The 13,369-nt window shown below is 40.3% G+C and overlaps 1 protein-coding gene across 1 annotated transcript in view; it reads right to left on the bottom strand.

Moving 5' to 3' along the window:
• Positions 1 to 1,556: 1,556 nt before the first annotated feature.
• LOC102756646 (eukaryotic translation initiation factor 2-alpha kinase 3) overlaps positions 1,557 to 13,369 on the bottom strand; it is a 28,230-nt gene continuing 16,417 nt past the window's right edge. The window contains exons 4-6 of the mRNA XM_006757943.2: positions 11,004 to 11,105; positions 4,672 to 4,734; positions 1,557 to 2,725 (exon numbers count right to left, since the gene is read on the bottom strand). Coding sequence (XP_006758006.1) covers positions 2,519 to 2,725; positions 4,672 to 4,734; positions 11,004 to 11,105 — 372 coding nt within the window. The 3' untranslated portion in view covers positions 1,557 to 2,518. The remainder of the gene's footprint in view (positions 2,726 to 4,671; positions 4,735 to 11,003; positions 11,106 to 13,369) is intronic.

The following is a 13,369-nucleotide window of genomic DNA, read 5'->3' as shown; positions in this document are numbered from 1 at the left end:
TCTCTCTCTCTCTCTCTCTCTCTCTCTCTCTCTCTCTCTCTCCTCTCTCTCTCTCTCTCTCTTTCCCCCCACCCTCTTCCCCTCCTCTCTAAAAATCAATGGAAAAATATCCTAAGGTGAAGATTAACAAAAACAAAACACATACAAAAAATTAAAGCATAAGATCTCCTTCCTTTAGAAAATGTTCAAGATTTGAGCCTTTGTCTGTTTTTAGCATTGGAATTTTTAAACACCTTTTCTCCTTATACCTTTGCCAAATATTTATTGCAGTGACTGGCACATTCCTCATTTAGCTATTTCCCGAGCTATGTCAGAGTTATGTTCTCCAAATTCAATTCCACAAATATGTAATCCAGGACCGGGACTTATGCTAGGCATTGCTGGCATCACAAGGTATGCCCCTACCCCTGGGACCTCAGCTATTTAAGAAGCCGAATTACATCAATTACTGTGGTCTTGACCAAGCTAAGTGTTATTAGGCACAAAGGGCTCGAAGGAGAGGCAAGTGTGAAGGGAAGGGCTCAGAAAGATGCCAGAAAAACAATGACTTGAGAGGAGAGTAGGTCTGGAGTCACACACTGTTCTGTCTGCCATCAAAGACTTGCTAGGTTCTGCTGGTCCAGTCCTGAAACTCCTGTGCCTGCTTTCCTCCTGAGGCCAGTGAAGGCACAGGCAGAATGAAAATGAAGGCAGGACTGACTATACTGTGCAAAAATTTTGCAAATCCTTAGACAGCTTGGAACAGGGAGTAGGCAAAACTCTGACTGGGAGTCAGAATACCAGGGGTTTGGTCCCAGTTCTGATTTTGCTGGCTTTGTGATCTAGGGCAAACCCAGCACCTTTCTGGACCTGGGCCTCCCCACAGGTAGAACAGCTATCCTAACACCTACCAAGGTCAGCCCTCAGGGTACCTGTGAGGGTTGCAGGGTCTGCAGCAGTAACTGGAGGGGGTGAAGAGGAAAGAAGGTAGGAGAGCAGCAATGGGAGCAGGCTGACCAAGAGAAGAGAGGTGGGATGGCTGGCCGGCAGCCACATGGAGCCTGGGGACAAAGACGATGGTCAGGCTGCACTAAGGAGTGAAGGTCTGTGGCATGATTTCCAGCTTGAAAACTGCTCATAACTTTGTGAGACCGACATTACCTGTCTGAGAAATGAAAGTAAGCATGCACCTTGACCTTAAAGGTTGTCTGGCTAGGTTGTACTAATCACCCAGCATGCCACGGACCTTCATGTGGCACACATCAGACACACAGTGGCATCAGCAAAGCCAGCAAGGCCACGCCCTGGCCTTGAGGTCTCCCTCCGGGGCAGGGTCCTCTTCAGTTCCCAGTCCAGCCGAGTGGGGCTGAGCACACATCTCTGGACTCAGCCCTTGGGTTCTGAAAAGGACATGGCCCTGGTCAAATCTTCGGAAAAGAACAGAGAAGACACGGGTTTGGAACAGGTTAGGAGTGAGTTTGAGGGTAGGCTTATGACCCTCCTTAGATGCAGAATCATATTTTATAAATCTGAAAAACTACCATTTGGGGCTAATTCCCCCAAATCAGAGTCAACCATAAGTAATTAATAAAAGTTTTATTAAATCATTTAGACTTGAAAGAAGTCACAATAGTTAACACACTTAAGTGTGTTCTATATACCACCAACCCAAACGGATTGAGTTCAGAATTTTTATAAATAAAAAATAAACATATTTACAGTGAAAATAAAAACAAGTTAGATGATTAAACTGTTATCTATAATCAGTTTTGGAAAACAACCTGCCTATAGAATTACATATAAGACACTTAAGATTTTATTCGGTTTAAAGTCCATAAGTAAAGAAGTTAACTGTAAAATGTGATTCATTTCTTACTACGGCCTTTTTCATCCCCAAACCAGAACTTTTGACCAATTTACATAAAAGCTTCATTCCCTTTTTTGGAGGTAAAGCACAAGTTCTTACACCCTCCCTGGACCATCTGAGAAACAGCTATGATGCTACCGAGGCCACTACAGAGCTAGCTATGGACGTAAACCATTGTGCAGTTTGTGCTACTTGTCCTCCCAAATAGTGCAGATTTCTGATTTACCCACTGAGACAAAAACGGAGTCAGCTTTTTGGAAATTAGTTTAAAAATCAGCAGTATCTCTAGAAAGCGTATTTCTAGAACAATATAGCTACCGTATGTAGGGATTTTCATGATTCTGTGCTATAAAAATATCTCTCTATTAATTTTAGGGATTGCTTGACCTCGCCAGGCAACAGGTGAGGGCTATAGAGCGTGGCCAGCCAATTTCAAGAGACCCAAGAAAAAGGACCACATGTGATTTAGTGATGGTTCTCTCCTCGAGGACAGCAAAAATCAAGAGTTGGCTCAAATTAGGTTGTGCCCCAAAATTCAGTTTAAATTTGACTTAGAAAAAGTAGTCCAAAATAAAACTGAGCAAAGAACAAAGTTCTCAAGTCTACAATTTTGGAAAGTCACATTCCTAAGCAGAGAGTATTCTGTGTCATCTGTTAGGGCACAGGCACAACCTAAGGCGAACTGCTTGGCAAAGGGCTACGGGAGTCGCTGGAGTGTCTTGATGGTTTTGTTCCTGATGAACTCACGGAGCGGGACCTCTGCCTGAGCACAGTTTTTCCTGGAAGCTCCAAGTCCTCAAATACAGTGTTTTCAATGACGTGTGCAGCTTCAGGCCGCTCCATGGGGGATGGAGAGAGCATCTCTTGAACCATCATATACTGAAATATAAAAATTGTTTTGTGATAAATGGGTCAGATTTAGAACACTAAACAGTCCCCTAGTTCAAGAGTCAGCAAAATTTTTCTGTAAACATCTTAAGTTTGCAAGCCAGCTTCTGCTGCCACTACTCAGCTCTGCCACTGCAATACAAAAGCAGCCACAGACAGATTGCAAACAAATGGGCATGGCTGGATCCCAAAACTTTATTACAAAAACTAAAGGCCCAGTGCACAAAATTCGTGCATAGGTAGGGTCCCTAGCGGCTGCCAGCTGTCAGCTGGGGCCTTCCTTCATTCCGCGCCGTCCCCTGGTGGTCAGCGCACATCATAGCAAGCGATCAAACTCCCGGTCAGTCGAACTCCTGAGGGGACACTTTGCATATTAGGCTTTTATATATATATATTAGAGGCCTGGTGCATGAAATTTTGTGTACAGGTGAGGGGCGGGTCCCTCAGCCCGGCCTGCACCCTCTCCAATCCGGGATCCGTCTCGCAGTCTGGAACCACTGGCTCCTAACCACTCACCTGCCTGCCTGCCTGATGCCCCTAACTGCTCTCCCCTCCTGGCCTGATCACTCTAACGGCCTAACTGCTCTCTCCTCCTGGCCTGATCCTCCTAATTGCTCTCCCCTGCTCGGCTGGTCCCCATTGCTCTCTCCTCCTGGCCTGATCACCCTAACTGCCTAACTGCTCTCCCCTTCTGGCCTGATCCTCCTAATTGCTCTCCCCTGCCAGGCTGATCCCCACTGCTCTCCCCTCCTGGCCTGATCCCCCTAACTGCCTATCTGCTCTCCCTTCCTCTCCACACCCTTTGGACCCCTGGCGCAGGCGTGCTGAGAGTTCTCCACCACAGCCCCACCCCTGTCCTGATTGGTCATTACATGACGGCATCCTGGGCAATTTGCATATTCCTCTATTATTAGTATAGATACAGGCAGCAGGCTGGACTTGGCCAACTCCTGCTCCAAATAAATATGGGCCACTGTAGGTAATTGCTTGTTATCTAAGATGTAATACAGAGTCCTAAATCATATCCTTGAAACACACAATCTGACTTTAGAAACAAATTCACTTACAATTGAACATGAATGTACAATCATCTCAATAAAAATTTCAATTCAAATATAACTATGCCAGAGATCAACACTTGACACCTTTAAGAATTTTTTGAACCCCTTTAATGTAACATATTCTCATTTAATTGAGTCATTAAATCTGCAAAATATATAATGAAATGATTTTTAATAAAAATATATTTCATTTAGGTTAGTGTACCAGTATCTATTATTATAAAATTCATTTTAATGCAATCCTTTATTATACTTATAATACTGAAAGATAAATTTAAACTTCAATCTATGATTAAGTCTAACTTACTTCAACTTAATTATTTAAGAAAATTCAAGAGTAATCAATGTGTAAATTTTAAAGGGTATGTGGACAAAACATTTTATGAAATAAAAATAAACAAAAGCTGAAAAAAGAAACCATCAAGGGTTCATCACACATAACTTTCACCATACAAGACTAGCTTATGTCCCACCCCCTCTCCTGACATTCTACTGTGGCACTCTGAGCCGTCTGACTCCAACACACAATCAGTAGGACCTAATGCCCCCCACCCCAAAGAAGCCAGTTTTTAAGATCGCTCCCAAATTCACAAAGATAAAGCCATTAATGGCATGGTAACAATAACAACTGTCCTGCGAGGTCCACCTGGAGGTGAGCCCTGTAGAAGGCAGAACGCCAGCAGCTTGGGAGCACGGCCTACGGCCCTGAGGAGCTCCAGTCTTGTTTTAATAAGACGGTGCTCTGGCTCAGGTTCCTGTCCTCCCTACACCTGTAGCTTCATCAGTAAAATGGGGCAACTGATGAACTGACCGCTAAGGACCCTGTAAGTTCTAAATATGATTCTAAAGAAAATAAAAGATGAGAATTATACAAACCTCACGAGGATATTTCTGAGTAAACAGTGGTGGAAATCTGAGATTTCTTACATCAGTTAAGACCTAAAAAGAAAGAAAAGTAAGAGAAAAGGTGTTACTTATCTTTAAATCTATTTTGATATATAGATCTATTTAAACATGAAGTATTTTTGATATTTTAGAGCAGTGGTTCCAAGGTTGAGAGGAATGACCAAGGAGAGAGGGTGAATGTTAACAGGTGGAGAACTCATCAGTAGCTTTTCCTGATGGTAACCTACACATCGGTATTTCCTGGGCCTACATGCACACACCATCCAATCACCAAAATCACAGAATCACTCAGGTGTAATTATACTTGAACTATGCACATGATGCCAACACCTGGCCTATGGCTGAGCACAGGCTGACGAGTACCAAAGTAACTCAGCTCTCAGGAATTCAGTGTCCTTCAGTGGGTAACCTTTCTTATCAGCTCCTAACATCTCTGCACTTGGTTTTTAAAAAAAAGCATATTCTTTTCCTTTTTATTTTTTTGAGTGACGGAAACCAAACAATTATGCTAAATACTGAGTATAAACTAAGCTTTTTAAAATTCTCTGGGAAGTTTTCAGATAAATTATTACTCTTCATGTTCCAGTTTCCTCGTTTACAAAACAAAGACAATACGGTCTGCACTATACAACTGTGAGAATTAAATGAGGTTAAATCAGTACCTGATACTTTATTTTTTGCTTTTTCATCTTAACTTTTTTTAAAAAAATGTTTTGTTTCGTTTTTTAAAAAATAATATTTTATTGTTGAAAGTATTACATATGTCCCCTTTAGACAAAACCAGTTTTTATAAATGAAATAAATCAAGTAAGTCTTTATATTTCTTAAGAAATAAGCTGAAAAGGGGGTGCGTGGAGGTAGGAGAGGGTAAAGGGGGGATAAATGGTGGTGCAAGAAGACATAAATTGGGGTGAACACACAATACAATATACAGATGATGTATTATACAATTGTACATGTGAAACCTGTAAAATTTTAACCTGTAAAATTAAACAATGTCACTGCAATAAATTCAATAAAAATAAAAAAGATTAAAATTAAAAAAAGAGAGAGAGAAAGAAAGAAGCTGGAGTGTACTTAAAAAAAAAAGAAAAGTGGAACTAGGTTGTCATTTGTTACTTCCCACTAAAGAAAACAGAAACTTAACCAGACGAGCTTGTGCCGCAGGCCCACAGAAAAGGGTTCCATGTGCTAACAGGTGGATCATACCAAACTGAGTGCAGGTAAACGCTGGAGTCTGAACTCACTGAATCAACTTTTAATTATATAATATTTTAAAACAAAGTTTTTTATTTAAAACTTAGAATTGAAAAGAGACCACTATCTAATTCCAGAACTGAAACATATGTGTTGGCAAGGATGTTAAAGAACCAGAACTCTCCCACGCCTGTGTGGGAATGTAAACTGGCACTTGCTTATGAATGTAAACCACTTCCCACACAGCTTATCAATTCTACCTAGGTCAGCACCCAGGACAGATGAAAACATGTCTACAAAAGACTTGTTCACAAATATTCACAGTATCTTTATTCATAAATGTTCTCAATAGGTAAATGGATACATGAACTATGGTATACATACAATAGAATTTCACTAATAAAAATGAATGAACTACTGATACACTGAGTAACATGAATGAGTCTCAAAAACTTGTTGGTGAGTCAAAAAAGGGAGACACAAAAGAGTATGTTTTGAAAGATTCCATTTACATGAAGTTTTAGAAAAAACAGTAAGTAGATGAGCAGCTGCCTGGGATGGTGGTAGGGACTGATTGGGAAAGAGCAAAGGAAACCTTCTGGGATAACAGAAATGGACCATGTTTTGAATGTAGTAGTGGTTACATGGGAATATAAACTCATCAAAACTCATCAAACTGTACACTTAAAGTGGTTATACTTTACTGTGCGTAAATTGTGCTTCCATAAAATTTATTTAAAAAGGACCTTGTTCAAATCATAAAATGGTCTGTTTCACATGCACTTAGAGAACTCTGGAGAGATTCTGGCTCAACACGGCATATTTCCTACCACATGTTCAGTAAACATTTGCACTAAAACAAGTGTAACAGAATGTAAAATGTATACTAAGTCTATAAGGATGAGTGCACTGGGAGAAAAGTCAAATGTCTGGAAGATAGAAAGTGGATGGAAGCATAGCAACTACCTCAGCAGAAGAGAGGAAGGTAAGCCAGGCTACCTACAGGGATAACGCCAATAAACAGGGAGTGGATGACCTGAAAGTATGTACACAGAGTGACACATCTGCTTGTAAACACATGAGGCTTATTCTCTGGAGAAACTGAATCAAGAAAGTCCAGACTTGGAGTACTCAGCAGAAAGGAGGCATGCGTTGTGGTGGGTACAGAACAGCAGGATGAGGTGCAGAGCTGCACACATCCCCATCACCCACACTTTCTCCTCAGGAGAACGAGAGACACTTCTCCGGAGAAAATGGTTCTAGAAAGCCTACAGACATTGAATTGGGGAGTTCTCTATTATATCAAAGATAAGAACTGAATTGTAGCCCTTACAGTGAAGTCCTTCCAGTCTCCACTTGAGAGCCCTAGTCTTAAATATGAATGAACAGGTGAGGATTATCAACATGATAAAAAAAATCATTAAAAACCAGAGTTAGTGATTTTAGCAAGGAGGGAAGCGTGACTATGGGGAGCAAGAGGGAGTTTCTGTGATGGAACAGTTCTGTGTCTACATTGCAGTAGCAGTTACACAAATCTACACCTGAGGTAAAAGAACATGGATCTACACACACACATTGTACCCAGGTGAAATTCCTGGTTTTGATACTGTGCTACAATTTATGTGAGATGTAACCATTAGGAGAAATTGAGTGAGGAGCACATTCAATCTCTCTGTATTATCTTTGCAACTTCCTGTGGCTCTCTATTAATTAAAAAAAAAATAAAAACCCAGAAGAAAGAGACAATACAGGGTGAAGAAAACTTAAAACACATACATACACACACAACTGAGGTGTATGATAAGATACAAAATCCAGGTAAAAAGAGTAAAGTGCTATTAAAAAGGAACAATCTTGAACAATAAAAATTGGATGGTCAAAATAAAAAATTAGAAAAGTTGAAATAACAAGTTAAGGAATTCTTTTTAAAAAAATGTATTTTGCCCTAACTGGTTTGGCTCAGTGGATAGAGCTTCGACCTGAGGACTGAAAGGTCCCGGGTTCAATTCCAGTCAAGGGCATGTGCCTTGGTTGCAGGCACATCCCCAGTAGGAGGTGTGCAGGAGGGTATAGATGTTTCTCTCTCATCGATGCTTCTAACTCTCTATCCCTCTCCCTTCCTCTCTGTAAAAAATCAATAAAATATATATTTTTAAAAAATGTATTTTTACTGATTTCAGAGAGTAAGGGAGAGACAGAAATAGAAACATCAATGATGAGAAAGAATTCCTAACACTGATTATCTGACTGGGAATCGAACCAGTGACCACTCAACCGCTGAGACACACCGGCCGGGCAAGTTAAGGAACTCTTGCAAAGAACAATATTAAAAAACAGAAAGATGAAAATAGAAGAAAAAAATAATAGGTATTTAAGATTAAGTCAGGCAATTCAGGAAAAGGAAACAGAAAAATTGAAGAACTTATTTTTAAAAAAATTTATTAGAACTGAAGGATTTATATCCTAACTGAAGGGACCTATCAAGTATCAAGCACAGTAAGTGAGGGGGAGAAAAAAAGGTCAATGAGGACTAAATTTCATAACAGCACTGATAAAGGTAAAGCCCTAAAAGCTTCCTGAAAGAAAAATAAAACAGGTCAAACATCCCATATAAACAATTCAGGTATCAGCTTCTGGATAGCAGCGCTGTGAAGCTACATGAGCCAGTCAATGCCCTCAAGGTTCTGAAGGGAAATTATTTCCAATCTAGAATTGGAACCTGGCCAATTTATCAATTATGTGTGAAGATGAAAAAAAAATACATTTTCACATACTTGGTGACTCTAAAAATGTATCTCTCATATATTCCTTCTGAGGCATTTATTGCAGAATGTGCTCTAGCAAAATAAGGGAGTAATGCAAGAAAAAGGGAAAAACTTGGAATCCAGGAAACAAGGGGGGCCAGGCTAGGAGGGTAGGAAAGTATGTCCTTGGCTGAAGACTTATAGAAGGTCTAGGGGCGATCAGAACAGAGTGAAGGACAAAGGCTTTGAGGAGAAGATTACAGGAAAAAATATCTATCTATCTATCTATCTATCTATCTATCTATCTATCTGCCTTCCTGCCTACTCACCCACTTTCCCGAGTGATAGATAGGTAAATAAATAAGCTATATTGAAGTAGAGAAAATACTGTTTGATATTTGACAGATTTTGAACATTTGTTAAAAATTGCAACCAAGGTTCATTGGAAACTAAGTAATTGAGAAAAGGCAATTCTGGAAAAAAGAATTGCATCAGAAAGAAAAAGAGTATATATGATCTAGCCAGAATAATATTTGCATGGCCAAGAGAAATACTGACTTCATTTAACCAAAATGTTTTTACACAGTTACATGTTTTTTATTTACATTTTTAAACTGAAATAAAACTCGCCTTTTAAATCATTTAAAAGTATATAACTCAGTGCTTTTTATTCTATTCACATGTACAACCATCACCCCTAATTCTAGAACATTTCCTTTCCATCCCCCCAAAAGAAGCCCCATACCCATTAACCAGTCACTCTCTACCCCTTTTACCCCCAACCCCTGGGAACTATTAATCTACTCTGTCTTTATAGATTCTGTATATTTCATATAAATGTCAAAAAATTCATACAATATTGATCTTTTGTGTCTGGCTTCTTTCAGTTAGCACAATGTTTTCAAGGTTCATTTGTGTTGCAGCATAGATCAGTAATTTATTCCTTTTTTGGCTGAATAATATTCCATTGTATGGGCATACCACATTTCACATTTTGTTTTGCCATTCATTAGCTGGCTGGGTTGTTTCTATTTTCTGGCTATTATAAAAATGCTACTATGAACATCTTTGTACACATTTTTTGTGTGAATATGTTTTTATTTTTCTTGGGTGTATACCAAGGAGTGAAACTGCTGAGTCATATGTAACTTTATGTTTAACTATTTGAGTAACTATCAAACTGTTTTCCACAGCAGCAGTACAATTTTAAATTCCCATCAGCAATGTATGAAGGCTCTAATTTATCCACATCCTTGCCAACACTTGTTATATTTTTTATTATTATTATATCCATCCAATATGGAATGGATTAGTACTTCATTGTGGCTTTGAAATGTATGACCCTAATACGTAATAATGTGCTTATTGGACTTTGTAAACCTTCTTTGGAGAAATGTCTAAGTCTTTTTCTCATTTTTAAATTGAATTGTCTTTTTGTTGTCGAATTGTAATAGTTTTTTATATATTCTGGAGACTAGAACCTTATCAGATATGATTCACAAACATCTTCCATTTTGTAAACTATTTTTACATTCTTTTGGGGTCCTTTGATGCCATATGATTCCTGATCCTTTACATAGGTTGGGCCTGTTTAATATCCCTTTCTGGAGGCTTTTAGGATGTTCTGAAATTGACTCATTCTGGCAGGTCCTAATGGTTAGAAGATATGAGTCCTTTGGCTAGCTGCTAGACCTACATCCTCTTCTACCATGGCCAGGAATCAATAGGTAAGTCTAAAACTGATGAAGAAATGGTGATAAGGGCTTAAGTTTTGGAAACAGCTTAAGTTTAAGTTAACGTCAGGGACAGCAGCTACAAAAGCTGAGGGTGACCATTTAATGATGGGGAAGCCCGGGACAGGGGTACTTGTAAATACTTTGAGTACTGTCTACCTTAAAAGCCATGGCCGTGGTTTGAAAGGGGAAAAAAAACAAGTGAGTATGCTTAGTTTGCCAGCTTTTAAGTGTATGAGTTAAGTGGCAATTTGTCCTCCAGAATAGTCCCCTGTGACCACCCACTGCCGCCACCACTCCCACCCCATGGTTCCCCTTACTCTGCACTTATAGTCACTCAGTACTCGATACTGTTAAGTTAGGATCAATTTTAGTAACAACAAGGAACTAAAAAGTCAACTAAATAATTTTTTAAGATTGAGCTTTAAATGGAAGCAAACTGTCTACAAATCTTCCCTTATAGTTCACATTACTTACTTCACTTGTAGTTAACCAATCTGCTGGTATTAAGAATAATTTACTCCTCCTTCCACCTCCCCAAAAAAGGGTAACTTATTCCCCATTTAAATTCTTTTGTAAATTTAAGACTATTTTATTTTTCCACCATTTTTGAGGCGGGGGAACTTACCCTGACTCTCTCCATCTGAGTGCCGAAGGGGTACAACAACTCAAACAGAATGAGGCCTAAAGAAAAGATGTCCACTTTATGAGAGTAGTTGTTTCCATGAATCTGAAAAATCCCACATAAACAAGAAATGTTAGAAAAATATTAACAGAGATAATGCAATCGATAATATGACATTGGTGAATCCCCAAGTTGACTTAGTCACTTCTTGGTTTAAATGTACTTGTAGGTACAAAAATGTTAGCAAAGAGTTAATCTCACAAGCCTCTTTTCTTCAACTCGCTACAGCAGAGTAATTAACCTAGTCAGCATCACAGAAAGGAAGCTAGGACAACTCAAGATATGCATCAGTAAAACAGGCCTGGCAGGACCCTGGAGCCTCTGGATGCTGGAAAGGTTTGTGGGAGCAGTAAAAGCTATTCCACTACCCTGAGGTGAGGTTTTTCAAAGTGAACACTATCTAAAGCAGATCTCTTATTCCTAACCATCTTAGTCCTCACCCATTTTTATGAGAAAATCTTCATTACTCCAAACCACTAATCAACTGTGGTTAGCCTTCATTAGGGCACTTAATGATGGGCCACTCTGCATTCCTAGTTGTATGTTTCATGTGCATATTTCCTATTCACAACAAGAGATGAAGTCCTGCAGGGAAGGGACCTGCCTCTTTTGTATTCCCACCACCCAGAACTGGGTTAAGTACAGAGAAGGCCCTCAATAAATACTTATTTGTTAAAATGAAGTCATGAATTACAACTGAAGCACTCTTAAACTAAGCCTCATTCAAAGTAAGGTGACCTTGCACGACTGAGTTGAACTCTTTTATTTGTGAAATTTACTTTGGGCCCCTAACTTGACATTTGGCAAACTAAAGGTGTCACTCTGGGACCCACATCAGCATTTCCTTATGGGGAGTCACAGGGAGCAGCCTGGATGATAAACCCTCACAGACCCCTCTCTCAACAGCACTTGCTGCCTGTCTCCCTGGGCATTCCCACAGGCCACCTGCCTCTGTGCTTACAGAACATAGAGCGTCAGATGGGAAGTCTCCAAGTCCACACCACCTGCATCACCTTCCGCTCACCCCTTACCTCTTATCCCTGGGGTTCAACAACAGAGCATACAGAGTACAGAGAAAAAGACATCCTCATACAATATTTGTTGAATATAAACTAACACACCTTCATGAAAAGCAACTGGCAATAAGTGTTTACTCCCACTTGATGGCCATAATTAATTCCACCAACCTTAGGAAAGATGGAAATGTAGAGAGAGATCTGTGCACAAGGACAATTATCTAAGAGAGGTCCATGCACAAGGGGTCTTATCTGAGTAATATTCCCAAAAGCAAAATTTACAAGTAACTAAAATGTTCAAAACAAATACTGAATAAATTGCTTAACATAGAGAATATCATGTGGCCAAAAGGTTTTCCAAGAACACTCAATAATGTGGGAAATGCTCACATTTTAATATTATATTCAAATATTTGCAGATGAGAATCCTAATTTTTTTTCCTAAAATTAGATAAAAATGTTTTAAGACACTAGTGGCCCAGTGCATGAAATTCCTCTGGGGGGGGAGGGGGGGAGTGTCCCTCAGCCCGGCCTGCACCCTCTCCAATCTGGGACCCCTCGAGGGATGTCCAACTGCCGGTTTAGGCCCGATCCCTGTGGGGCCTAAACTGGCAGTCAGACATCCCTCTCGCAATCCAGGACAGCTGGCCCCTAATACTCCTGGTCTAATTAGCATATTACCCTTTTATTAGTATAGATATGTACACACATACATCTTGTGTATTACAAAAAAGGAAATGATGAATGTTTCAGAATATTCATTAGTAATTTTTAGTTTTTCTTTATACCTTCCTGTATTTCCCATATTCCCTACATAGAGGATAGATTAACATGTAATAAGGGAAAGCCTAGTGTGGCTCAGTGACTGAGCATTGGTCCCTGAGTCAGGAGGTCACCGTTCGATTCCCAGTCAGGGCACAAAGCTGGATGGTGGGCTCAATCCCCAGGAGGGGGGTGTGCAGAGGAGGCAGCCAATTGACAATTCTTTCTTCTCCCTCTCTCTCCCTCTCTTGTTCTCTCTCTCTGACCTGATTGCCCCTAACCACTCTGCCTGCTGATCATCCCCAACTGTCCCCTCTTCTGGTCTGATCACTGCTAACTGCCCACCCCCTGCTGGCCTGATCGCCCCTAACTGCTCCGTACTGCCGGCCTGATGACCCCCAAATGCCGCCCCCCTGCTGACCTAATTGCCAACTGCCCCACCCCCTGCCAGCCTGCTGCCCACCCCCAACTGCTCCCCCCCTGCAGGCCTGCTCTCTCCTAACCACCTCTGCCTTGACCCTCACCATGGCT

This window comes from Myotis davidii, unplaced genomic scaffold (genome assembly GCF_000327345.1).
Source record: "Myotis davidii unplaced genomic scaffold, ASM32734v1 scaffold2055, whole genome shotgun sequence".
NCBI lineage: Eukaryota > Metazoa > Chordata > Mammalia > Chiroptera > Vespertilionidae > Myotis > Myotis davidii.
This window is presented reverse-complemented; position numbering and strand designations above follow the sequence as displayed.